A 26,810-nucleotide genomic window follows, 5' to 3' on the forward strand; every position below is an offset into this window, starting at 1 on the left:
ATGAGACAAAGTTAAACTCAGGTGACAGAATATAGGAAAGGTTGATGACTGAGTTAACAGAGTGTGATTTTATGCTCTGCAGGATGATGATAAACCAATGATAGAGATCATGGACCAGCTCAGCCCTGTGATCCTGGAGAGTTTCGTCAACGTTGCAGTCTCTGACGCAGTAAGTTGTTGGTGGTTCCAAACCAAACCTGGAATCCAAATCAAGATGTGTGTAAAGTTTATTAGCGTTTTAATTTTCCTGGGATTTTTAGTAGAGATCATTCACACCATACACATTCATTTATTTGTGGTGCTGGACCATTTATTAGGTGTATTGTTGGAATATATATACCGTTTGGTTATTCAGAGCGTAGGAGCATCTGTTTAACACCAGAGAGTATTCTGGGCACAGACGGAGCAGCAGTATGCCAGGCATAGTGAAAGTTAACCGTTCATGAATTCAAATAGAAATAGAACGCTCTATTTCTCATTTTAGTGTTGTCCATGGTTTTCCCAACCTACTTTAGATTACTGGGTGTGTTCCCATGGAAATGCACCGCACCACATGGGCCATTGCTGGGTCTAAAATGTTGCTTTCACGTGCCTCTGCAGCAGCTACCGTCGTCAGCTGCTGCCACACACAGATTCTGAGTCTGTGGGAAACTCTGCTGTATTAATTTCAGTTCCAGATATTAGTTGCACCAACTCCAGAAATACAACCTGCTTTTTATGAATAGATCAGGTGTCATTTGAATATCTCACCACATGGAATCTGGCTCACAAAGCAGCAAATGCTCGTTACATTGACTGTAAGACAGAAGCTCAGTTTAGTACTCTAGCATGTAAAATCTAAATGAACAGCTGGAACTGAGCAGCTGTTGACCTTTTGACTCTCACTTATGTAATCATCAAGCTGCCAACACAACGCTAAGAATGCAGATTTATTGAGAACAGGATGATACAGTAAATGTCTCACACATGCATCATTGAATTGTGTGTCTGAATATACTTATCTGAGGGGGGATTTCCCTTAATAAAGGCCTTATTTACATTTAAATAATTATTCTTGTGCTATGAATAAGGATGAATAGAGAGATGGATGAAATGTTGCTGTTTGGATGTTGAGTTCTGTCATGACTTCTGACCTTTGCCCTTGTTTGCAGGCCGTTCTGCCAGCTGGTCACCACATGGACCTTCAGTGGCTCGTGGAGTGGAACGCACTGCTTGTAAACAGTCATTATGACATCAGGAGCCCCTCGCATGTGTGGATCTTTGCCCAGTCTGTGAAGGACCCCTGGGTTCTGTGTGTATACAGCCTGCTCCGACAGGACAACCTGCCCAAGTACTGCCCCACAGCTCTCAGCTACGCCTGGCCCTACGCCTTCACTCGAATGCAGATGCTCATGCCCCTGGTAGACCCAAAGTAAGTGTCCTCAAATATGCACCACTTCTATTTTCTGTACACCCCACTCAGCCTTTCTGTTTTAAGGATAGCCACCTGATACCACTTCCCCATTAAACTCCCCTGTTAAAAAAAGCTCAGATAAAAATAATTATTTTCTTTTTGTGTGATTCACCAGCAACCCAGTGTATGCGAAGAAGACCAGCACGTCTGGCAGCGGGGACAATTACGTAACCCTGTGGAGAAACTATCTGATCCTTTGCTTTGGGGTGGCCAAGCCCAGTATCATGAGCCCCGGCCATCTGAGAGCATCGACACCTGAGATCACAGCCGCCACACCCGACAGTGGTGTCAGCTACGATAACAAGGTAGCTGCCTCTCTGTCCTCTGGCCTTATTAATTCCCCCAGTGCTTTGTCTCTCCAGGATCAGGTGTTCATACGGAGCTTGTTGACATTCAAACTCGAAGCATCAAATTACACAGCAGCTATCTCACATGAATGGAGCAGGAAGCTGATATATTCTTAACTGTACAGACACTTCAATGCAGCCCTGTGTAATTTGTGGTGTTCAAGCAGCGTGAGAGATTTATTTATCTGACTGAACCGTTGATGTTTGTTGTTTCAGGTTATCGGGAGCCCATCTGTGGCTTGGCTTCTGAAGCAGTTGGTGCCACTGATGAGGGCAGAGAGCATTGAGCTGACAGAGTCGTTAGTTTTGGGCTTTGGTCGCACCAATTCCCTTGTATTCAGGTATATCAGAGAGCTCTGTTTCAGATGTTCCCTTCTAAAGACTTTTTTCCCTTAATAAACTAGTTTCAATTCAGATTTTCTCCCAGAAAGGATCATTTGGGGGGTTTTTTTGCACAATTTTTCTGATTGACTCATTGGTTTCACAGATGGGAAGCAGAACAGCAACATAATATTTTAGCTGCTGATTGTAACTGTTTTTGTCTCCTGTAATAGGGCAGGACCAGTCAAATGAAAGTTAAAGCACAATCCATTATTTTCTCTGTCGTTTAAGTACATGTTGACCTGTATTTGGGTGGATTTTAAGTGGAGATAAACAAGGGATTATAGTTGAGTAGTGCCTTGTTGCCATTAACAGCTGCATCCACATTGTTTCTGAAAAAGAAAAAAAAAAAGAAAAAAACAACAACAATAGCCTTAGTGAAATTTAATTTGTCCATTTAACCAAATGTTTCTACAGTAGCTGTTTGTTAAAGTGTTTTACATTTTACCTCATGATGACTTGTTTTAATTTCCCCTGCTTGCATGCAGGGAACTTGTGGAAGAGCTACATCCCCTAATGAAAGAAGCGTTAGAAAGAAGACCAGAGGTGGGTTGATTTTATTTACTGCACAGTGTACAACACAACCAAAGTATTTACTGTCGGATTTAATTTGTAAATGAACTACATAGTGGGCTGTAATGCTGCCAAGGAGCTGATGTGTATCAGAAAAGCTCAGTCTCTAAATATAGATTATTACCAAGACTTATGTCACTGATGATTTTTCTTAATGATTTTTTGCAGAACAAGAAGCGTCGTGAGCGACGAGACCTGCTGAGACTGCAGCTGCTGCGGATCTTTGAGCTGCTGGCTGATGCAGGTGTCATCAGTGACAGGTTAGTGTGGCATTAGTCTACACATTACAGCCCCACACTGCACAGTATCACACTCACTGTGCACAGAGGAGGAGCATAAGTAAGTTAACAAAACAGGGTCATCACCATATAACATTTGTATTACATAACTCCCTATGAGAAGTGCTGTAGCACAGTTTGTGTGTTGACAGATGTTGAAAAAGCAGTTGAAATACTGCAGTCAGATACTATTTGGTTTGTAATTTTTTTTCACTGGGCGTCTCTCTGTTTATCCTGAAGTACAAATGGAGCTCTGGAACGTGACACCCTTGCTCTGGGCGCTCTGTTCCTGGAGTATGTGGATCTAACCCGGATGCTCCTGGAAGCTGAGAATGACAAAGATGCAGAGATCCTCAAGGACATTCGAGCTCACTTCAGCGCCATGGTGGCCAACCTCATCCAATGTGTTCCAGGTATTCAAAAAATATTCAGCCTGAAAGGCCTTTCTTGTCAGGCCAGCAACTGACAATGCTCTGCAGGTCATATTGATTGATTTCTGAACTAATTTCTTTTATAGGGCTGCTTAATACAATCCATGTGTCCTTTTCATCAGTTTGTGGATTGTGAATTATATAATAGGCTTCCATGTGGCTGGGGTTAGCACAGCACATGGAGCACAAGTCTCCTGACATTGATCTTGATTTGGACGTAGCCCAAGGGGAGTAGATCCAAAAATAGTACAGCTTAAGGACAGAGCAGGAAAGGACAGGTGATGACTCATGGGTTGCCAAGTATTCACAAGTCCCCACTGAATGTCTAATGATCTGTCAGGGGACATCAGCGCCTTATTACCGTATCAAAAACTGCACTTTTAGTTCAGAGTTTAAGATACTTGAATATTTTTGCTGACTTTTACTAACCCTCTCAATGAGCAGACCTATAGCAGACTTTCTTGTTTCCCTCCCTAGTGCACCACAGGCGCTTCCTGTTTCCCCAGCAGAGCCTGCGGCATCACCTCTTCATCCTCTTCAGTCAGTGGGCCGGTCCTTTCAGCATCATGTTCACCCCTCTGGACCGCTACAGTGACAGGAATCACCAGATCACAAGATATCAATATTGTGCCCTAAAGGTAAACATACTTAAGAAAATCTATTGCCCTCCAATAACTTAGGGGTCGTGTCCACCGAGGCATGTTTTCCTGAGGCCAGAGTATTGTGTTAGTTCTTTGCAATGGTAGCGCCGTGTATTTGCACAACACTATAAGCAGTAGCAGCATGATGAGGCCCTGAGCATCTATTTTGTCCTGAGCTCTGACCGTTTGGCTTTTTTTTTTTCTGGAGTTTAAAAATGTTCAACTGTTAGTTGTACTCTTCACTTTCACCTAGGAAAAAATGCTTTGGTGGACATGGGGCCTTACATATATTAATAATACCCCCTAATGCTTAGTAGGTAAAGATACATGTATCTTGGCAGTGGATTGGTATGTCTTTATCCAGTTACAAAGCATACATTGGGAACAAGTGCAGAGTAAATCCACAAATTGCCTCTGTCTATTGTGGAATGAAGCAGTAAAACCTATTTTTGTATCTAATGATTTAACCTAATTTGCTGACTGAAAATCTTTATAAAAAGGGATTCTGCCACGTTTTGCATCTGCGTGTGAGCAAATTATTTTTGTGAAACCAGCCCTGTGAATCACTCAGTGGTGCTGCATCAAAGAACATGCTCCCATCCTATCTGTGCTAGCCAAGATAATTTTTTAAAAGTAATTCTGTTTGGTATGGACTCTTCTCCACCCACAAGACAAATACAGACTACAGCACAGTACACTCTCTCCTGAACAGCAGTGGCTTCGCCAGCATTAGATTCTTACATCTCTCATACATCTCCCACTGCTATCTTTAGGTCTAAAGAAACAACAGACTTTGTTGATTGGTAAACATGAGTGCTGCAGTTTGATGTCACACAATAAGACTTCTGGGAATGCACCACATACTTCCTGCAACCTTACCTAGCTATGTGCAGTGTTGCCTATTGCAACTGTTGACTGTTTGTTCTTACAGGCCATGTCTGCTGTGCTGTGCTGCGGGCCTGTGTTTGATAACGTTGGCCTCTCTCCAGACGGATACCTCTATAAGTGGCTGGATAATATACTCGCCTGCCAGGATCAGCGGGTATGTGGCCAATACTTTACCACCGTGGTGCATTTAAACAAAGAGCTGACCCAGAAAGTCCCTCTGATAGCTTGCTGAAGCCTGCTTTGTATAAAAGCCCCACACTGGAGCTTGCCAAGTGCTCACCATTATCTTACAGGAGTGCTGGCAAGTAGTGAAGGAGAGTTTTGTTTCAAAATAAATTTGTCTGATATTGTCTTTATTTCAGTTTACTGTGATACAATATAAAGCACCTGCATGTTTATTTAACACATTCATCCCCATTAAAATTGAATTTGAGCCCCTGTGTTATCAATACTTGGCTTGAGGAAGCAGCAACTGGGCAGGTATCCAAGAAAATGGAATTCATCATCTTTCTTTTGTCTGACAGGAGCAAAGCTACTGGAATAAGTTTACACTAACTCCCTGAACCTTTATCAAATACACACAGATTAGAGTCAGATATTTTCTGGAGTGTAAAATTAGGACTACTGTGGATCTTTTTTAAAAAAGACGTGAAATTCAGTAGAGCCTGTTCTGACATGTACCCCTGGCTCAGGTCCACCAGCTTGGCTGTGAAGTTGTCATCCTGCTCCTGGAGCTCAATGCCGACCAGGTCAACCTGTTCAACTGGGCAGTGGATCGCTGCTACACAGGCTCCTATCAGCTCGCCTCAGGGTGCTTCAGAGCCATCGCAACAGTCTGTGGCAGCAGGTACAAAATTTTTCTGTCATCTGTTCAACTAGTTGAGGTCAGCTGCCCGTGCACAGTTTTCTCCAAGGGCAGTTGCGCTCTGATCTTCACATCTTTTTGTGATGTGCCATTTTATGTTTATTTGATTGTTGAGATGTAATCAATCCACAATTTGCCAACTAACTTTAAATACTGTATTGTCTGGTTCATACAGATCTCTTGTCCAAGTGGGGAAACCACTGGCAAATTAGCTTAGGCTTCAAAGCGGCACCTTAGCTAATCCTCTTAAAGGGCTCACTGTTCGTCTGAAAGCGGCTCTCCCCACTTGCTTTAACTCAAAAACGTGAACATTATGTGAAACATCAAGTGGTGATTTCTTAATACTGAAACCTTACGTTATTTTTTCTCTCTTTCCTAAAAAGCAGAAACTACCCAAGTGACATCGTAACACTGCTGAATCTGGTCCTCTTCAAAGCATCAGACACAAACAGAGAAATCTATGAGATTTCAATGCAGCTAATGCAGGTGAGAGACACAAGCAGATGTCTTGTGTGCTGCTGTGTAGCTTTCATGTGGTTAAATGGATACATATCACATTTCTCCTCTTTGTTTGAACAGATTCTTGAAGCCAAGTTGTTTGTGTACTCCAAGAAGATTGCAGAGCAGAAGCCAAACAGCATCCTCTATGGCACCCATGGTCCACTGCCACCTCTCTACAGCGTCTCCCTGCCTCAGCTCTCCAGCCAGCTGGCCAGGATGTACCCTGAACTCACACTTCCTCTCTTCTCAGGTAGTTGTTTGTGTCATATGTGTGCTGTGTGTGTGGTCACAGTAGGGTTAGCTATGGTATTTCAGTCTGCTGTAATACTCTCAAAGGCTTTTCATCTTCTTATGGTTTCCCACTAAATGCTGCTCGTTCATCTTCCGGAGAAGTCTTCCTCCTCCACCATCCACACACTTACTGTATCTACGGACACGCCCATTAACCACAGCTTAAATTGATTAAGGGAGTCTCAGGTTGAAGTTGAATTCATATGTGGATCAGGATTAAACTGGCAATTATGGTGAAACTGAGTATACGTTATGTGTTTGACCTCCATGTAGAATATAACCACCACAGTCCCCACTGATGTTATTCTGATGTAAGTATTGCCTTTCCCCTGCTCATTCCAGAGGTTAGCCAGAGATTCCCCACCACTCATCCCAATGGGAGGCAGATCATGCTAACCTACCTCCTGCCCTGGCTCGGTAACATCGAGCTGGTGGATAGCGGCCTGCTGCTCCCGGTCTTCACACCATGCACCTCAGACTATGATACTTCTATCCGGACGACCAGCACGGGTTCATCCCATCAACTGAAGGGCACTGGCTGGGGATCCTTACAGGCTACCTCTATGGTTCTCAATAATCTCATGTTCATGACTGCCAAGGTAAAGCAAGGGAAATGTCATAAAATAGGCTAAGGGTCATCAGTCAATGCAGATAACATGACGCTGTGCTATTTTTTAACCCCTCTGGTCAGTATGGAGATGACCTGCCTGGACAGGAGATGGAAAACGCCTGGAATGCTTTAGTCAGTAATGAGAAGTGGAGCAACAATCTGAGAACGGCACTGCAGTTTCTCATCAGCTTATGTGGTGTCAGCAGCGACACCACCCTCCTGCCATATGTAAGCTGTATTATTAAAGCCAACTGGAAAATATCATCTACGTACTATTTTGAGCTCTTTCCAGTTTCTCACAGATATTCTGCAATGTATTTGTTCAGATCAAGAAGGTGGTGATCTATCTGTGCCGGAACAACACCATGCAAACCATGGAGGAGTTGATATTTGAGTTACAACAAACAGACCCGGTCAACCCTGTGGTGCAGCACTGTGATAGCCCCCCTTTCTATCGCTTCACTGCCACGAGCAAGGCCTCCACAGCAGCTTCAGGTACATTTTTAAAAAACACTGAACAGAATAAGCACAAGTTGAATTTTTTTTTTTACTTAATGGGAAAAAAAATAAACCAACCAGGAAATCCAAACTGCTCCAGTGGAACCACTTAGTGGCCAACCATAGAAAACTGTGTTTGCTCTGGACAGATCCTGGTGGTAAATGTGAAGTGTTTTTGGTGTTAAAGATAATGCTAAGTTGACTTCCCTTGCACATACCGTAAAACACAAGTATTTTGCTCTTTTTTTTTGTTTTGTTTTTTTATAGGCACCACATCGAGCAGCAATACTGTTGTTGCAGGCCAGGAGAGCTTTCCTGACACAGATGATACCAAGACTGTGAAGGAAAATGAGGAGAGGTAGACAACATTATCTGAAAACTTAACATTAGATTAATTACAGTCCTGGCAAGGCCCTTCATCATTCTTTTTTTTTTTTTTTTTTTTTTTTGACCTCAGGCTAAGCCACATAATGAGAGCGCACAACCGCCTGGAGTCACGCTACAGCAACAGCTCCGGAGGATCTTATGATGAAGATAAGAGTGAGTGTATTTATGTACCAGACAGCCTTTGAAAGTATGTGGTTGTTATGGTCTGGTGAGTGTGGAATACACAGGCTGGTTTTAGAGGGTAAGATGGTGGCTGGCATGGTGTCATTGATAATGCATGAGCAGTGCAGTGTGGCCTGGGGTTCTTAAAAGGCTTCTGTGAGAACTGGCACTGAAATAAAAGTAGTCAAGCCCAGGGCCTCTGCACTGCTGCCTGTGACCCAAAAACAGCTTTGTTGTACTCTCTTGGTCTGAATTAGTCCTGTAGACTAATGTGAGTAAGAATAATTTGATATTGAAAACCATCTTTAAGTACCTATTTAACAACTAGGTTTAAACAATGACCACATTCAGCTAAGGATAATCCACAAACTCTAATTTTTGATTGAACTTTGCCGTAGGTGTGGGGGGATAAATGTCAGCAGCATCTTTTTCTGTAACCATTTAGGTGAACCACTGCCTCCCTATGCTGACTGGCTGATGGTTGTCATTGAGACCAATCACCCCCATCCTCTGCCCATGCCTCTGAATGGAGGATGTTGGGCTCCGCTGGTGGACTTTTTGCCAGAGACCATCACTCCCAGAGGACCACTGCACAGGTCAGACTGCTATATACATTAATGCAAAATGTACTCAGTCTGACTTTGATTCTGAGTCTACTTTAAAATGCCAGGATGAAACTCCTGCAAGTCACTCCTGAAGAATAACTTGAGCTGTTTACTTTGAGATCAGGCTGTTCTTTGACTGATAATAACCTGTCACAGTTTACCTCTGAAAGCCTGGATATAAATGCAGCACCAACCAGTTTTTCATCTTGATGCTGTGCGCTTCGAGGTCATGCTTTGTGGGTTAGATTCACTTGTTGTGTTTATTTTGATTGTGAGGCTTTACAGTTTATGTTTTTGTTTGTTGTAGGTGTAACATAGCAGTGATCTTCATGACAGAGATGGTGGTGGACCACAGTGTGAGAGAGGACTGGGCCATGCACTTGCCTTTACTGCTGCATGCCTTGTTTTTGGGTGAGTTCACATTATTATCAATAATCCCCTTAAAACCCATTTATGCAATTTTTTAATGATATTTACATATTTAATGTAATACAGTATAAATCTCATACATTGTTAAATATCATGAGACCATTATGATACATCACCATTGTATTTTAAGTACAGAGAGTTGGAGAATTCAGGTAAAGCTTCTTTCCTGGTAGAAATTATTCATTCAGTTTCAAACAGCTGATACCAGACAGTTTAATTTTTGTCAACAGACACTACATCAAGATTGTGATACTGGGAGAAAGGATCTTTAAAAGAAACTCTAGTCCTCACTGTGTCTTAGAGTTCAAAGTGTGCTGCAACAGGTTGACTGGTCAGTTTCATTCCTTCAGGTATGGATCACTACCGTCCAGAGGTGTTTGAGCACAGCAAACGTCTCCTCCTCCACCTCCTCATCACGTTGTCCTGCAACAACAACTTCCAGGCCATTGCCTCAGTCTTACTGCAGACACGTGAGATCAACGGCACCAAGACCCTCACCTGCAAGCAAAGTCTTCAGCCGGAGTATTTACCTTCAGGTAAAGATATAGTTTTCTCAATTACAAATGCATTCACATTTACCAAAAGGTTGGAGTAGACCTGGGTCCAGCTGGCAGTGCCGCTTGGCATTTGACACGTCGCTCTTCTCTCTGGCTTATATAAACTTCAACAACCGAAGGGAATGACTAACATTCCTTTCAGAGGATAGATAAGTTTCTTATCGGGGAGAAAATATTTGGACACTATGCCAAAAGCAATATTGAGGACATCAAAGGTCTTGATTAAAGCATTCCATTAGGCTATTTTTGTCCTCTTGCCCAAATTGGGGCCATCTGCTTAGGCTTGGATAGGCTGGTCTGTCCACACCCCCCCCCCCCCCTCCCCCCCACTACTCCTGATGGTAATTTGTTTTACAAATGTCTAGACATTTTGAAATGACCAGACTGGTCTTTGTCCATTTGACCACTTGAGTCCAACTTTGTATGCTAAAAATAGTGTTTTCTTTTTTCACGCAATACCACACAATGATAACACTGCCATTGAGATCCAAAGAAAACATCCCATTTTCTTTTCTTGTGTCTGTGTAACATCTTCACTCCCATGTTTATTATATTTTTGTATAACACGTTGAATATAAATTAACTGCCAGGATATCAGATGTGCAGTAGTAGTTAAAGTTGACAGTTCCACCACACACAATAAATATTGTCAGTAGACGAAACTAATTGGATCCAAATTCCTGACATGTCAAAACATGGTTGTGCTGCTCTCTACATGTTCTCTTCTCACACTACCTGTTGCACTCAGGGAAATGAAATCAAACATGCAAATGAAACACTGAAACCTGTTTTCTGATCACACACGTGTTGCCCTGTTGAGTACAGGAGGATGTTTTGACTTCCTGCGGGAGTGTCAGGCGTCTCCTGTGCCAGACTCTGGCCTGAGTTCTTCTTCCACATCGTCCAGTTTGAGTCTGGGAGGCAGCAGCAACAACCTGCCGGAGATCTCACATGAGGTGGAGGAGCTGGTGGCTTCCAATAAAATGGACGAGAAGACTAACAAGCTCATTGAGTTTTTAACCACAAGGTATCCATTTAATATGGTGTTCCTCAATAGAATAATTTCCAGCAACATGAAGTCCGAGCATGTAGTTTTGCTTACGTGTCGTGAAGGAAGGATGGAAATATTTTACACATCAAATGAATGTTTTAAGCAAAAATATCCTTCTGATACACTGATATGCTGTCTCATATTTCTTGATGTAGATTACCACCTAGTGGTGCTGTATGCATAGTGCAGTAGATTATTGTAGGAGTAGTAAGATAGTGCAGCTGGCATGTACACATTATAAAGTACAACTAAAACCAGACTCTTTCAAGCGTGCAGGATTTGATTTGTTTAGAAGAGCTTTTGCCAGTTTAAGTACAGACAGTACTTATTAAGCTAAGCAGAAGCACAGTAGGACCTGCATCTGGGCTTGTTTCAGGCTTTTCAGAATAATAGGCTGATTGTCTCACTTTCTACAACAGCAGACCTCCACAAAAACAATATGCTGTGTGTTTTTAGTAAATATGAAACATGAAACTGTTGTTTTACAGAGCATATGGACCACTGTGGTGCCATGAAGACATTTCATCAAAGAACCAAACTTCAAAAAGTACTGGGCAGCTGACAAACTTTCTGCGACATGTGGTGTCTGTGTTCAAAGACTCCAAGTCAGGTAACTGTTCAGTGTATGCTTTACAGTAATTGTTAATTCATTAAACCGCAGAACGTTGTCTTCACCACTTAATAATTCTCGTTCTCATTAGCACATTCTTCTGTCTGTCCTTGTTAGATTATCACCTGGAGCAGCAGCTCAGTGACGTGGCGCTGCAGACGGCCTTGTGCAGTTCCTCACGTCACTACGCTGGCCGTTCCTTCCAGGTGTTTCGAGCCCTCCGCCAGCCCATCTCTGCCCACGCTGTCTCCGACCTGCTGTCAAGGCTAGTGGAAGTCGTCGGTGAACATGGAGAAGAAGTGCAGGTTAGTGCTCTGTGTGTGTACATGATACATGTGAGCATGTGAATATAAAAGAATTAGACAGTTACAGGTTCAAGTCGTCAGGGATAATTTGTGTAGGAATGTATTCTTTTTATCTTTATCATGGTTGAATGCCCATCAAGTCATTCTGACCTGTGCAGTGGTTGTTGGTAAAGCAGAAACCGAGAAATGCTACAAACTGAAAAACTGCCACAGTAACAGTGTGTATTTGCTTGCTGCAGCATTTGTAATCTGAGTCTGTTTTTAGGGAAGTAGCACATGAATTTAATGCTGTTTAGAAAATGAGTTGACTGTCCCAGATGTTTGACCCTCTTTGAGCACAGCATTAAAACTAATAATCATCTAATGGCAGAAATCCTGGATCATCATAGAGTCTAACCAGCAGATACTTGATCTGTCTATCAAAAATTATCCACATCCATCTGTTACTTTTTTGTATAAATCTTGCAGACAGACATACAAGCAGCACTGAAAACATGAACTCTTTCTAACTTTGTTGGATCTGTTTTTGTCTGCAATTTAAAGGTTTAAATGTTCAAGGATTACATCTCTCTCTCTCTCTCTCTCTCTCTCTCGTAGGGCTATGTGATGGAGGTGCTACTTACACTGGAATCTGTGGTGGATAACTTGGCTGAATGTCTCAAGAACAATGATCTCATGGCTATCATGACGAGGTGTGTGTCTTCTCCGTTATATTTACCTTTAAAGAAGGTATTTATCTTAAAACATAAAGTAACTTTAATGTATTGTTTGTTTAATTCCAGAGCCTCGTCTCCAGATTTCCTCACCAGTATCAAGCTGCTGTCCAACAGGAAGAGCACAGGGCAGCTCAATCTTAGAAGAGAAGAAAGGAGCCGACATCAGAGGAGCTCCTCTGTCCCCAAGAAGTTTGGAGAGGCAGACAGGTGGTCTGATCCACCCCGCAGCGCTACACTGGACCGCATCCAAGCCTGTGAACAGCAGGCTTTGTTAGCCAAAACACGCAGCTCGTCCTCATCTAAAGACAACATCAATGACCCAACCAACATCAACCATCCCAGCAACCTGCTGGCCACCATCTTTTGGGTGGCAGTGTCACTGATGGAGTCGGACTTTGAATTTGAGTATCAGATGTCTTTGAGACTGTTGAATAAGCTGCTGGGCCACATGTCGCTCGACAAACAGGAAAACAGGGAGAAGCTGGAGAAACTGCAGAGCCAGCTACAGTGGAGCAGCTTTACTGGGCTCCAGCAGCTGCTGCTGAAGGGCTTCACCTCCGTGTCCACCACTGACCTCACGCTCCAGCTCTTCTGCCAACTCACATCTGTATCACGAGTGCCTGTAGTGGACACGTCACAAGCCATAGGTACACTGTGGGGATTGATAGTGAACTTTCTCCAAAATGATTTTTCAGAGTGAATATTTCTATTTAGTAATTTGTCTGTTTCATCCAATAGGTTTCCCTTTGAATGTTCTCTGCCTGCTCCCACATCTTGTGCAGAACTTTGACTGCCCCACACAGTTCTGTCAAGATGTAGCTGAGAAGATAGCCCAGGTTTGGCTCTTTTATTGTATATTTCATAATTTTTCACTCAAAGATCATAATAAGTTTTAAGCTAATGCATTCTTTGTGCGTAGGTATGCCTTGAGGAGAAGAACGCCAAGCTCGCCAACCTTGCTCACGTCATGACTCTGTACAAAACGCACTCCTACACACGAGACTGCTTTTCTTGGGTCAATGTGGTGTGTCGATATCTTCATGAAGCTTTCTCGGATATCACCCTCAACCTGGTCACGTACATGGCAGAGGTCTGTGCAGCTTTTATTAGACGATCATATATTTGCTGAGCAGCAGTAAAAAAGTTGTACAATAATTATACAAGGGATACTTTGATGATTTTCAAGCAGCTTTGTATAATAGCAACATAGGCAGTATCAGTAAATTAACTGTGGTAAACTTCACTCCAAATTCTTAGCACCCAAATCTCCCTGCTCATCTCCCAGCTCAAATCCACTGGAATGGATTTTCACTAGCTCTAGGGCTGTTGTTCTGCATTTTCATGTGCCCGTCACAAAGGACACAAAGAGTATAGAAGCACATCCACAAAGAGACCTGCCCTTAACTCAAGATTCTTTTACTGTATTGGCTTTTTCTCACCGAAATATTTTCAGAAATATTTTAGTGCACTGTTTAGCTATAATATGAGAATTTGTGAACAGGAAGTAGGTGCATTATTGTTTTTTTGTAATGTAAAATGGAATCTAAAAATACATCAAATGGTAAAACTAAGTAGAGCTGGTCAAATATGAACCTGTATTCTCTTATTGTATTGCCTATTTCTTGCTTGAATTGTTTTCAGAAATATATTTTAGCTTACTGTCCACCTGTAATTTGACATAACACATCAGTGGGAATGTTTATTGAGCCAGCGTGGTGCTGTGCATTTTGATAGTTGTAGGTTTTTCACCTCTTGAGCAAAGCAAATGCTATAGCCCTTTCCATCTGAGTCCTTCTACTGCATAGACAGCTCAGTTTTATAAAAAGACCATTTTAATATAACAGCCTCTCAAAAGGTGCTCAGTAATGAATAATCCTTAATTCTGTTGTAACAGCTTTTGGAGAAGGGTCTCCCCAGTATGCAGCAGACCCTTTTACAAATCATCTACAGCCTCCTGAGTCACATGGACCTGAGTGGTATTCAAGCCAAACCCTTCAACATGGAGGTGCTGAAGACAATTGAGAAATTTGTCCAGGTGAGTTGAATAAAACTTGAATACCTGAATGTGTGACATACTGCAGAAAATTAGTTAGAATATGCAGTGACTCTATGCCTCATATTGATTTTTAGTTAATGGCTGTTTATATTTTTAGGATATGTCTATGGTATGGTTTAGTTTTTTTTAGATTTTTGTGCTCATAAAGTAAAAACATCAAGTCACTTACATCAGATGCGATCAGTGGAAACCTTTAGGTTCTGAGTACGACTGTTATGTTCCCTGTTCCTTCTGTAAGTGTTCATGGGGAAAAAAGCTGTCTTGTGTCAGCGCAGTAAATTTGTAGACACACCCAAACTATAAACAGTCTGCCCCTCTGCCGCAGGCCAGGCCTCTGCTTATTCTCATACTGAATCCATTTTCCTTTAGTTTCCCACTCTAAGCCAAGTGGCAGAACACTTGTCTCTAAAAATAGAACCAAGTTATAACACACTGAAACACATTTGTGGTTGTTTCTCTCTAAACTTGTGGTTCCGTTGGTTTTTGTCTGCTTGTACGGATGATTTGGTGTGTGTATGTCTGTGTGGACTATAGACTGCCCATTGGGGGGAAGCATTGAATATCCTGAAGCTGGTGGTTTCTCGATCAGCCAGTTTGGTGCAGCCTTCATTCCCACAGAGTGACCTCTCCTATGAGGACATCAGCCGTGTTTGGGACCGCTCCTCCAAGGCCTTGCCTGGGAAAACGCTGGATTTCCACTTTGACATATCCGAGGTAAGAGACTATTCCTCTGTACCATGTTCTTGGTTTGAAAGTCCTTGTAGCTTGAGGAGAGCTTAATGCTGGTGTATTTTTCCTTGTATTTTCCAGGGTGTGGTGCGTGTTGTTGAGGTTATGTGGAATCTTGTTAAGCTTTTTGGAAAGGAAACATTTCTTCCCCTTCCTTAATGCTGATACTTCTTTTTGACCAAACCCCTTGAGATTAGCTTGAAAGCTCAAAAGGTAAACACAATTAGCCAAGCAGTGCAGAGCTGGAAAGTGATGTCAAAGATACAGACAGAGTGGTGTATGTGTGGGAACTGAACAGGGAGCTATTTATGTAGTTCATGAATGGCAGGAAATGATGTCAGCTCTTTGCTGCCGTCCTTTGTATGTGAATCAGTGAGTTTTAGTGGGTAGCCAACAGCGTGTGTGTATAAACTTAGACACACTGGACAAACCACTGATATTTCTTAAAATATCCAGATAGACTGAAGGATAAAGCAGAGTAAAAGTAGGTTTCTTCTAAATGCTTCATGCATTCAGAATGCTAAGTGGACTAAAGACTGAGAAGATGGATTTTAAAAAATCAATGCCAGCTTATGTTGAAACAATGCTCACTTTACGGTCATCTTGGAACTGTCAAAGTGCACAAGAAACAGGAGCTGCTGTGATGCCTTAGTCATAGACTAACTGAGCAGAGAGGGACTTTCTCTTCTTCAAACTTTCCCTCACTCATCGAGGTTTCTGCCTGCACATCTGGTTGTTTGTGTCCATGCTGTTAGACGCCTGTGATTGGCCGGCGTTACGATGACCTGCAGCGCTCTCCAGGCCAAGATGTGAAGAGCAGGACCACAGCAGTGACCCGTAGCACCTCCTCTACCTCCTCTGGATCCACTTCCAACAACGTCCTGGTGCCAGTCAGCTGGAAGAGGCCTCAGTCTTCACAGGTGAGCATTTCTTCCCACTTTTTGGTAGAATTATGCTCATATTATGAAAGGTGAGGTCTGAAGCATGGTCTGATAATGACTGCATTTGGTTCCTTTTAACACATTACCCATTCACAACAGGTATTATAATGTGATGTATATCATTTGTTGAAGATATTTTCGTCTTCTCTTTACATCTGCAGAAAAGAACACGGGAAAAACTGGTGAATGTGTTGTCTTTATGTGGACAAGAAGTGGGGCTCACAAAAAATCCTTCAGTAAGACAGATTTTTTTTTAGCTGTGCTACACTCTGGACAACTTTTATTATCATACATTCAGAAATAGCCTGTTAACACTTTTCATTCTTTCTATTTGTTTCCCTGTGTAGGTGATCTTCTCCAGCTGTGGGGAGCTGGACCTCATGGAGCACCAGCCTAGCCTGGTTTCCTCCGATGATGGGACCCGGGAACCAGACAACACAGACGACACCACCTCAGAGCAGCAGTTCAGAGTTTTTAGAGACTTTGACTTCCTGGATGTGGAGCTTGAAGATGGAGAGGTGAGTCTCAGGACCTTAGATATTTTAAAAGAAAGACAGAAGATGATTTATCCTCCCTCTCACTTCTTCTCATATTTAATGGACTATAACGTTGTCAAACTCAAGCAAAGCAACAGCAGTAAGAAAAACGCTTAAATTAGCATTAGCATTTTCCTCCAAAGAGCGCTCTTGTACTGTATTGGGTCAGGTCTGCCTTCCCTGTGTAATGGGGTTTCTTTTTTCTGTTTTTTTCTGTCCGTGCTATCTAGGAGCTACAGGTAAGTTTAGTCATGTTACATTTTTCCTTGCTGTGTTCTTTAAGAGTGTTTGCTTGTGCAGAAAACTTAGTGACCTGCCACACTGATTGCAAAGAGTAACAAATGTGTGTGCATGTCTTGTAATCTACAAAACGGATTCTGCAATGTTAATATAGTGTGACAAATATCCACTCAAATATTAAATATTAGAAACACAATATGTTTAGCATATCTCTCACAGAATCACATAACACGGGTAGTCTTACAGTCACAGTTGGATGGTCACCGGTGAAATGCATGTCAACATATTTGCGGGATTACTGATTTTTTTTAGCTGATGTACACTTAGACGTTCAATGATTGTAAGTGTTTATTTACTATTTATTTTTCCAGGTGCCCAAGAGACAACAAGTATTCATTTTTATATTTTACACACTTTTTAAAAAATGTTTTCTTCAAACACTTTGCAAACCTGACTTGATTTCAAAAATCACGTGCACTCAGTTGTATGTCTCAATTGTACATTGAATTTCAATGTGATGTAGATGGAATGTTATCTCCATCTGATCATCTCTGGCATCACACTGAAATCATTGTTTTTGCAATCCAAACAGTAAGTTACACACAAACTAATTCTACTGTATACATTTGCCCTGTGTACAGTCAACGTGTTTGTAAGAACATGCAGTAAACATTTCTGTTGGTTCATCTTAAAGAGGAGATCAATCTCTTCAATCTTTCTTGAGTCAGTTTGTCAAATTACACTGAGGCCCAAAGGCCAGTGATAAACACATTGTTATTCATGTTGTTTACAGCAATAACACTGTTGCTTTAAATGATTAAATTTAACATTACTCATGTTGCGTTGTTCAGTTACAAACATCCCTTTGTTTTAGAATTACTTAGTCACGCTTAAAAACCACAGTAACATCTCTCAGCAAAGTGATGCTGTAGAAATAGCACACCGGTATATATACATGTGTATATATAACTATCTCTGTGTATCTAAGGCTGCAGACTTTGTACCCTGGAACACAGTGTCAGCTGTTTTCTCGGTGCCTGCTGAAATTTTACACAGTGAAAACTAACACAACTGCTGTAGTCAACAAAAGTGCAACACAGAGTTTTAAAAGTTAATGACACTACAACACGCTACATGGCCTGACAACGTGAAAGGCAAGTTTAAACTTTGTTTTTGATCACAAATGTAGTGTGGGCTATTTTTAAAAGATGCTACTCAGCCAAAGTTAAAGCCCTTGCTTTCTATCGGGGGTGGGCATTACACTTGTTTGATCTGTTGATGTGGGGCTTTGGTGGAATGTAGAAGTTGGCTGACATCTCCAGAGTCGTGTCCACTTGAAAAGTCACTCAGCATTTTGAACAAGATAGACCCAGACTCAAAACCTACAAATATTTAATCTGACATGATTTCAGACCCAAGGTTTTCTGCCAGTTTCACCACATCTTGGCTATTTTGGTTACAGTTTGTGAGAATACACTGCAACAAGCTCACAACACTCCAGTATTCCTCCCATTCTTAGCTACGAGGGTAAAAACTCCCTCAGAGACTGCCCCCTCCCTGAACCTGCACTGCATGGCTGTGCAAATGTGTGTATAGGGTGTGTGTGTGTGTGTGTGTGTGTGTGTGTGTGTGTGTGTGTGATTGTGTTAGAGAAGAGGTTGTGCTTTACTTCTTGGTACTTGGTAAGTCAAAGCCATTCTCTGTTGCAGGGAGAGACTATGGACAACTTCAACTGGGGTGTGCGCAGACGCTCCATGGACAGTCTGGACCGGAGTGACCTGCAGCCCCTGGAGGAGAGTCAGCTGTCCAGCAGCATGCCCAGCCTCAGCAAGATCACCCATGAAGACTCAGACGAGTCGTCTGAGGAAGATTCCCTCATCGCCAGCCAGATACTCTCCCACTCACAGCTTGTAAGTTCACCTCTGTTTGTATGCCAATAAATTAATGTTATGTGGAAGGGAAAACCAAACTGTTGAAGCATTAGTAAATTATCCGTATCACAAAGCAGGTCTCGGAAAGTCTTAAATAGCATTGAAATTAGCTTTTAAAAGTGCTTATGATGTATTAAAACATCTTCATTTACTGTTTGGAGATGCAGTTTGCTAACTTTCAGCTGCTCAGTCCCTTTTTGTGGAGCTATGATTGTAAAACTGAACATTCAATTGCACTTTATGTGGTATTTTAAACACCTGCAGTCTTAAATGCACATAGCTGAACCCTGCAGAAGCCCTGAATCACTATCATGACAATAATTTCAACAATAATCCTAACAGATTTGATTTGCTGATGAAATGACTATTCAGAGGATAAATTAATCCCATCTTGGCCCCTCCATGTGCTTGCCTCTTGTGCTACCCTCAGGTTATTGTCAACTTTGCACACAAGATATCTCATTATTTAATTTGCTGTGCACATTCACGCTCCCAAGGGTAAAAGGCCTTTTAATTTTAATGATCGTGTTGCATTTCCTATAGTGTCAACCACAGGACCAAATATTAAAAACTAAACAAGGGCAAAATTGTCCACATGCTATTAAAATGAATAGTGCAGTGTCCAGAGGCTGCTAGCAAAACAAGAAACTTTTGCATCATCTTTTGTCTTGTTTGCATCATCTCTCTGTTATTCCATGACCACTGGTTCTCATGCAATATTAACTTAAGTTTGTGGAAAGTGTGGAAGCAGATGGAAAGTCCATGTGTCCACTCAGCTGTCATCCCACTTTTCTCTTGTTTCTGATTGGTCAGCAACTGTCAGTGTTTATAGCCAATTCAGGATTTTTGTGGAATTTGCAGTGTCACATTTTTCACTCCAGTGTTTTAAGGCCTGCTTTTTACAGAGTTAATTGAAATGTGACACATGCTATTCAGAGAAGACGCCAATAAGTATGACTTTGTCTCTCTTGCAGATGGTCAATCTCTCTCCAACAGCAGAGACCAATAACAGGGACTCTCCCTCCACCTTTTTTGATACAACTTCAGCTGATTCAACTCCCCTGAACACCAAAAATCCCAGTTTCGAGGTCCAACTGCCAGAGGACTCGAAGCAGCGGGTGAATAAGGGCTTCAGGGTGTCTGAGATACTGGGAGCTACTAATGTCTATCGCAGTTCCATACTAGAGTTCTTCACTAATTTTGCCAAATAGAGGCTTTTCTGTTGCATCTTTTCTTCTGAGATGTCTTGGATGTTTTATGTGCTTTGGGTTCAGTCTTTGGGTTATTTTGTGACACTGTTACTTTTCTACATTTCCACTTTTCAGAGTAGAGCATGAGCCGGTCTTGATATTTTTGCATGCTAAAGGAGAATGAACTAAAACCTGCAAGCAGGCAATCTATAACACTTTGGGCTCTGGACTAGTTTGTGCCTTGTTTTAATTGTGGCAGAGGTTGTCTGAGGATGTTAGGGGGTCATAGCCAGCAATAGAAAAAATAGTTTCTTTCTTTCTGTGTCTGTCTGTTTAAGGCAATGTGTATACCTATTGCTTCTGTGTGGGTGGCTCAAAGCAACAACTAAAAACTCTTGGCATGTGGGAGGTCAGGAAAGGTTTACACATTGCCTGCCCCAAATCACAAGTGTGCAGGGCCACGATGCTGGCTGAATTAAACTGTTTTATAATCTATTCAATTGGCACAATTTCTGCACACTAAATTTACCAAATAAAAGAAAACACCACAAGGAGGGTCCATAGGGTCCCACCCCAAGGTTAGTGTATCCATTTTACCCACACAATTATCTGTTTAATAATTGAGTATAAAAGAGGGAACACATTTCAGCTAATATTAACTTTGACTGCATGCTGTCTCAGTCATTTGTTCATGACTCTAGTTAATTTTGCCAACTGCTGAGGAAGCATGTGTACCCCTTGCTCTCTTTTAGCATGATGTGTCGCAAGAAGATGAAGACGCAAATGTCCATGAGGATGACGTCTCTCTCTCCATCAGTGAACTGCCCCTTGAATTTCACTGTGGTGACAGTTTGACAATGGACATGGTTCATGTTGATTACAAGGGAGAACTGGACCTTGACAGCTGCTTACCCAGGTACTTGCAACTTTTCTCAATAATAAATAGTAGTGTGCCATGTCATCTTGTTCACGATAATACCGGTATAATTTTTCATATGATATAAAAAATTCATATCATGACACTCCTGTTCCTTTATGTCCACTCAGTCTGGCCGAGGAGGAAAGAGACGACCTACTTGAGTCCCGTTCTTCGCCGCCACCATCGCCCTTCTTCTCGGCCATCCTCGCAGCTTTCCAGCCAGCAGTGTGCGATGATGCAGAGGAAGCTTGGCGAAGTCACATCAACCAGCTTGTGTCTGACTCAGATGGATCCTGTGCCGTTTACACTTTTCATGTGTTTTCCTCACTGTTCCAGGTATTACAGCACGGCTTGCAGCCAGCATCGACCTAAATTCCATTAACAGTGTGCCGGCTCAAACTGAATAATTAAACTGAATGGGTAACAGGATTAGTTAGCTGGCTGATTAACCTTTAGAGAAAGAGACTTCCCTTCTGCGGAGGTCTGATTAATTACAAATAGAGGGCACTGTGTATACGCTTTCAGCTCGAAAGTCTTCAAAGGTTCATTAACTAGATGTTGTTCACTTCACTGACCAAAGCTGACAATGGAGAATTTCAGGAAAAAAAACAGATATAATGACAGACTGTAAGCTCCTTAGATGATGTGGGAATGACTTTGACAGTATCACAGACAGCCGTTTTCTTGCTTTGCAGAACATCCAGACCAAATTTTGTTCCTTAACCTGTGACGCTGTGAGTTACCTCGGAGATGGCCTGAGAGGACTGGGATCAAAGCTTTTGAGGTCTTCGCAGATGCTGACGTCATGCTCAGAGTGCCCAACGCTATTTATCGATGCAGACACAGTGAGTAGCCTGAGATTTCCAGTTTCAAATGTTTTATTAACATTATGACATGCAGGTTGTATTTGAACAAATTTATGAGCAAAACTCTATTTTCACAGATTATGTCTTATGGATTCCTGGAAAAAATGAAATTCAGTGTGTTGGAACTTCAAGAGTATCTTGACACTTACAACAACCGAAAGGAGGCAGCTCTCACTGTGAGGACATTCAGTATTGTGCCTGTCGGTCTGAATGTCACTTGTATGCTGTCACTTAGTTGTTAATGTTGTGATTCTGTTGCCTCTGTTACCCACAGTGGTTGAACAACTGTAAGGCCACCTTTCCCCGGAGTGCTGGGGGCACCGTGATAACATGTCAACCAGCAGATCATGAGGACAAGGTAAAACCTTTTTAGGAATATAAGCCATAACTCTGCCACACAGTTATATCAGATGTAATAATAATGTAAAATACTGGTTTGGTGTTTTTTGTGGTTTAGCTCATGCATTCAGCCAGTGTGTAAACACACAAAAGGCTGCATAAATTAAAATAAAATGGTTGTTTATTCTGTCAGGGGTCGTGTCCACCGAAGCATTTTTTTCCTGAGGCCAGCAAATTTTAAAATTGTTTGCAACTGGAGGGCAGTATATTTACGCTACACTACAAACACCAGCATCAAGATACAGTGCTGACAGCTATTCTGCACGAAATGCTGCACATTTGGTGTGTTTTCAACTCTGGATAAAACGCTGCGCTCATAACTGTCCATTTTTAACCAGCCATCCAATCACTGTGGAGACCAACCCTCACATTTTACACCAACAAGTTCTGAACAACAACAATGGAAGAATTATAGTAATATACTGCATATATATGATTCCTCTCATGAACCCACACAGACCAACGAGTCTGTACTCTCTTCCTACTTGCTTCAACTTCCCTTCATTCAAAGCAGGTACTTTATATTGTGCCTAGAATTTTTACTTCCGCAGATAATCTGTATCATAGCAACCAAACACAATCAAAATGTCTGTGCTGAATAAACACTGTGCCTCCAAAGTACTCTCGACCCCTTCCAGCTGGGAGTGTCCTGAGGAGCGCATGGCATTTTCAGCTGGGAAAAAAGCACTTTGATGGACACGGGGCCTAAGAATGGAATTACAGAAATGACTGAAAATACTTAAGATTCCACTTCAACTGACTTTTCATACTGTGCTCTCTGCATCACGGTTACTGTGTGATACTGTAGCTCTGTGAGTGTTACCTCTAAATTTTCTCACATTATCTAAATGCCAAGTTTCTGACAACCTTGCGTTGCCGCACGTCACGTTGATTATTTCATTCCAGCGTGCACTATGATCATTTTCAGCTCTGCTGGGCATGGGAGCAGGTTCTCTTAAGTTGCATTTGATCTAGCAGTAAACAGTTACACTCACTTCACGACTCAGGAATGGATCAGCAAAATGGAAAGTTTTGCCGCTAAAACTTGGTACCTAGTAGCTAAGAGATTCCCACCAAAGTGAGTGCATTTGTGCTAATTAACAGGCAAAATTTTTACTTTGCTTCGCTTGTTTTCACTTGGCTTTTTGATTAAAGGGGCCCTGTCGAGTTTCCTGTGAACAAACAAACGTAATATTTACATTCAGTGTTACTCACCATAATGAATTGTGTATGTCCTGCTGTACAAAATGTGTCAAGTGCATTTCCTTCCTCATTAAACACTCACAGAGTATTCTAAAACCAGCATTGTTTACATCCATGTTTACTAGTGTGTAGTCTTCTTCCCTGTTTCTGCGCATTGCAGCATATCATGGTGTGTAACTGCCACCTGTAGATCAGTAGAATAATGTGACACCATCACAGGACTGTGTATGACATCACCTGCTTGTACGCATGTGCATGTATGTCCTTATGCGCATGCACAAGATGAACAAAACATAAGCCGACTCATAGAACAACACCTCCATAGCGCTGCTAGAGGTCAAAAACTCCACAGGGAACCTTTAACTCAACGCGATTACAAGCCCTCCTTTCAGTTCTAATTTGCACATATACACCGACCCTCACTTTTGTCCCTTTCTGCATGCCAATAAAATAACCTGTGCTGATACTTTTCACCCACTTTCAAATGGAAATAATGAGGAGTTGCATGCCCTTCTTTTTGATTCTCTGTTTTCCCTACTTCTTTTCTGTCCTGTAACATGCTTGCTTTGTAGCAAATGGAATCTCTGGCTGTAAGTTGCAAAGACTTGTTCCTCTGTTGTTTCAAATGGTCTTTTTCTGTATTTAAAAGCAAAATTTGTAGTTCTACAGTAGTTATGTGTGAGGTTATTATCCACCAAATGCAGAACCAGATACCTGATCAAGTATTAATAAGTTCATTAGAAAGAGAAACTGAGCCCAATGAAAAGGCCCTTTACTGACAATTGCACCTCTTTTGATTTCAGCAACTGGAGCTCTGTCAAAGACTGTACAAACTCCACTTTCAGCTGTTGCTGCTTTTTCAGTCCTACTGTAAGCTGATTGAACAGGTCCATGTAATAAGCTCTATTCCCGAGGTATGTACATCAAGCATTTACATGTCATGCATTTACCACCACCATGTCCCTATTTAATATTTATCCCTCTCACCCTTTAGCTGACAAACATGTCCAGAGAGCTAAATGAGTTGAAGAGCAACCTGAGAGTAGCAGCAGCCTTGGTGACAAATGATGAGACTGCTGCCCATGAGAGCTCCAGCTCTGAGCCCACCTTCAGCTCCTCTGAGACTGCTGTGCAGGCCATCCTTGAGTGTCTCAAGAACAGCGAGTTTCCGATGGCCATCCGCAACATTCGTGAGTGCAGGTAAGAAAAGAAAGTGTTGTTGTTCTGAACATGAGGAATGTATACTGTTAAAATATGCTCCCAATGAACGAAGTAACGTTTTCTGTTTCTCTTTTTTTGCAGAACAAAGTGGCCTAATGACATCTTTGGTAGCCACTCAGAGGATGAGGTCCAGACCTTACTTAACATCTACTTCAGACATCAAACCTTGGGTCAGACAGGAACTTTTGCTCTGGTGGGCTCAAAACAGGACCTGACCGAAATCTCTGTCAAGTTGATGGAACTTAACGGTGAGATTCGGGACATGATCCGACGAGCCCAAGGCTACCGAGCTATCACAGCTTTCCTCCCAGACTCCAGGGTTTCAGGCTCGACTCTTTGATGGCGGTCTGGCAGCGTGTGACACCCATTCTTGTACAGCACCCTGCCCCATGTCTAGCCTCTGGTCCTGTCTGGGGCTGCTGCTATCATCTCAGTGTTTAACAAGCACTCTGCTCTCTCCTGGGAATAACCAAACCTTCTTTCGTCTTCTTGCTCAGAGCACATCAAAATGTCATAGAGTCAGATCTTCAGATGTGCAGCAATACTATTGTGAAGACTTTGACTTTGCTGTTGCAAAGAAACTTAGGCTTTTATTGCACTAATAATAGAAATTGTCACAAAGCGACCACTTGCTACTGAGGTCAACAATTTTCATTTAACAAATGACATACCAAAGCTAAATGATTCTCTTTCAGTTATGTTGTTTTTAATTGTCAAGGGAAAATGTGCAATCCTACACAGAAGTGGAAGACTTTTACTGTATCCTCAAAGAATGTATTTAAATAGCATAGCATTGGAAAACATGAACATTGTTAGTATAAAAGGGAGGCTTCATTACCTGGTTAAAGTAGTGGGTCTTTCTGTGTGTGTGTGTGTGTGTGTGTGTGTGTGTGTGTGTGTGTGTGTGTGTGTGTGTGTGTGTTAGTGCTGTGTGTGGGTGCTTGAGTGTGTGATATAAACCTGACGACCATCACAGATGGAATTATGGATACTGATTGAAGAAACTGTTCACATTTAGCTACTTCGACATGATGCAAAACTACTGTAACGTCTCCCAAACCTGTACACTACATGCTGCTGTGTGGGTTATCTGTTACTTAAAACATCTTACTGTACCTTTTAACTGTGCAGCTTTTAGGCAATTAGGGTAAATTATTTAATATTATTTGCAATAGAAAAACATGCATTTATCAGAGTAGATTTATAGAAAACAAATATTTTGTTTCATCTGTTAAACCTGCCAAGCTTGCAAAATCCATGTACTATAAAGTGTAATAGTAATGTTTATGAGCAAATACAGAAACTATTTTAATTGAATAATTGTACATAGTGCGATGGGGGCTTTGCTCAGACTCATAAGATTGTATTTTTATGGACTTACAACATGAGTTGCATGTAGAGTGAAAGAGATAGCTACGTATTTGTAAAGCTTCTACAAGAAGTATTGGTGTAGCCTCTCGCCTTGTAAATACTACTGCCTTTGCAATGTACTGTACTTTGGTGTTCTGTACACTTGTAACAATAAAACTAAAACTTACATTTGTTAACTGTGGTTTCATTTTTTTATTTGTGTGATATATTATTCTTTGTTGCTCTGAGAACACCCCTGGCAGGAGGACGGTGGATGTCACCTGTCTCTGGCTCTGCTTATGAAAGGCAAAATTTTTTTTTGTATTACAAGTTTTTTTCAAATTGTGTATTTAAATATGCAAATTATGCATTATCTAATTATGTGCAAATTTGCATAAATTTCTAGAACAAATATCTGGACATTGGATAAAACCAGGTTCAAAATTCTTGCTTTATTTTGTTGGCATATTAGAGTCAAAGGTTTTTATGGAGGTAATTTTAGATACACCTTTTTATTACTCCATAAATCAAAAATACTGTCAACAGTAAAAGACTAAAAAGACACAAATTGAATTACACACTGGAAAGCTTCTAAAGTAGAGATAGAGAAAACTGACTTTAAAGATATATATTGTATGTAATTGTACTGT

The 26,810-nt window shown here is 41.6% G+C and overlaps 1 protein-coding gene and 1 long non-coding RNA gene across 9 annotated transcripts in view; one reads left to right on the forward strand and one right to left on the reverse strand.

The window, feature by feature from the left end:
• The window catches only part of LOC125888412 (protein furry homolog), a 60,492-nt gene extending 34,145 nt beyond the window's left edge, over positions 1 to 26,347 (forward strand). For 5 of the 8 annotated variants that reach the window (XM_049575777.1, XM_049575772.1, XM_049575774.1 and 2 more), the window contains exons 20-61: positions 83 to 169; positions 1,152 to 1,411; positions 1,569 to 1,758; positions 2,017 to 2,141; positions 2,670 to 2,727; positions 2,923 to 3,014; positions 3,273 to 3,445; positions 3,941 to 4,101; positions 5,036 to 5,146; positions 5,685 to 5,839; positions 6,241 to 6,343; positions 6,437 to 6,608; positions 6,992 to 7,248; positions 7,341 to 7,487; positions 7,586 to 7,754; positions 8,025 to 8,115; positions 8,215 to 8,297; positions 8,752 to 8,902; positions 9,219 to 9,322; positions 9,691 to 9,876; positions 10,723 to 10,924; positions 11,437 to 11,558; positions 11,676 to 11,863; positions 12,461 to 12,555; positions 12,646 to 13,226; positions 13,318 to 13,415; positions 13,499 to 13,669; positions 14,474 to 14,614; positions 15,170 to 15,349; positions 16,120 to 16,284; positions 16,467 to 16,541; positions 16,653 to 16,823; positions 18,791 to 18,991; positions 19,987 to 20,130; positions 20,955 to 21,118; positions 21,250 to 21,457; positions 21,817 to 21,966; positions 22,065 to 22,163; positions 22,262 to 22,345; positions 24,393 to 24,503; positions 24,584 to 24,789; positions 24,892 to 26,347. In XM_049575777.1, the coding sequence (XP_049431734.1) occupies positions 83 to 169; positions 1,152 to 1,411; positions 1,569 to 1,758; positions 2,017 to 2,141; positions 2,670 to 2,727; positions 2,923 to 3,014; positions 3,273 to 3,445; positions 3,941 to 4,101; positions 5,036 to 5,146; positions 5,685 to 5,839; positions 6,241 to 6,343; positions 6,437 to 6,608; positions 6,992 to 7,248; positions 7,341 to 7,487; positions 7,586 to 7,754; positions 8,025 to 8,115; positions 8,215 to 8,297; positions 8,752 to 8,902; positions 9,219 to 9,322; positions 9,691 to 9,876; positions 10,723 to 10,924; positions 11,437 to 11,558; positions 11,676 to 11,863; positions 12,461 to 12,555; positions 12,646 to 13,226; positions 13,318 to 13,415; positions 13,499 to 13,669; positions 14,474 to 14,614; positions 15,170 to 15,349; positions 16,120 to 16,284; positions 16,467 to 16,541; positions 16,653 to 16,823; positions 18,791 to 18,991; positions 19,987 to 20,130; positions 20,955 to 21,118; positions 21,250 to 21,457; positions 21,817 to 21,966; positions 22,065 to 22,163; positions 22,262 to 22,345; positions 24,393 to 24,503; positions 24,584 to 24,789; positions 24,892 to 25,150 (6,690 nt within the window). In that variant the 3' untranslated portion in view covers positions 25,151 to 26,347. The remainder of the gene's footprint in view (positions 1 to 82; positions 170 to 1,151; positions 1,412 to 1,568; positions 1,759 to 2,016; positions 2,142 to 2,669; positions 2,728 to 2,922; positions 3,015 to 3,272; positions 3,446 to 3,940; positions 4,102 to 5,035; positions 5,147 to 5,684; positions 5,840 to 6,240; positions 6,344 to 6,436; positions 6,609 to 6,991; positions 7,249 to 7,340; positions 7,488 to 7,585; positions 7,755 to 8,024; positions 8,116 to 8,214; positions 8,298 to 8,751; positions 8,903 to 9,218; positions 9,323 to 9,690; positions 9,877 to 10,722; positions 10,925 to 11,436; positions 11,559 to 11,675; positions 11,864 to 12,460; positions 12,556 to 12,645; positions 13,227 to 13,317; positions 13,416 to 13,498; positions 13,670 to 14,473; positions 14,615 to 15,169; positions 15,350 to 16,119; positions 16,285 to 16,466; positions 16,542 to 16,652; positions 16,824 to 18,790; positions 18,992 to 19,986; positions 20,131 to 20,954; positions 21,119 to 21,249; positions 21,458 to 21,816; positions 21,967 to 22,064; positions 22,164 to 22,261; positions 22,346 to 24,392; positions 24,504 to 24,583; positions 24,790 to 24,891) is intronic. The other 3 variants (XM_049575773.1, XM_049575775.1, XM_049575779.1) reach the window with 1 other exon arrangement.
• Positions 12,500 to 14,879, reverse strand: LOC125888413 (uncharacterized). Its single transcript, XR_007449332.1, has 3 exons — positions 14,805 to 14,879; positions 12,670 to 12,831; positions 12,500 to 12,581 (listed from the first exon to the last, which is right to left on the reverse strand). It is a non-coding gene; the product is annotated as an uncharacterized LOC125888413 (long non-coding RNA).
• Positions 26,348 to 26,810: the final 463 nt, after the last annotated feature.

Source organism: Epinephelus fuscoguttatus, linkage group LG5, assembly GCF_011397635.1.
Source record: "Epinephelus fuscoguttatus linkage group LG5, E.fuscoguttatus.final_Chr_v1".
Lineage (NCBI taxonomy): Eukaryota > Metazoa > Chordata > Actinopteri > Perciformes > Serranidae > Epinephelus > Epinephelus fuscoguttatus.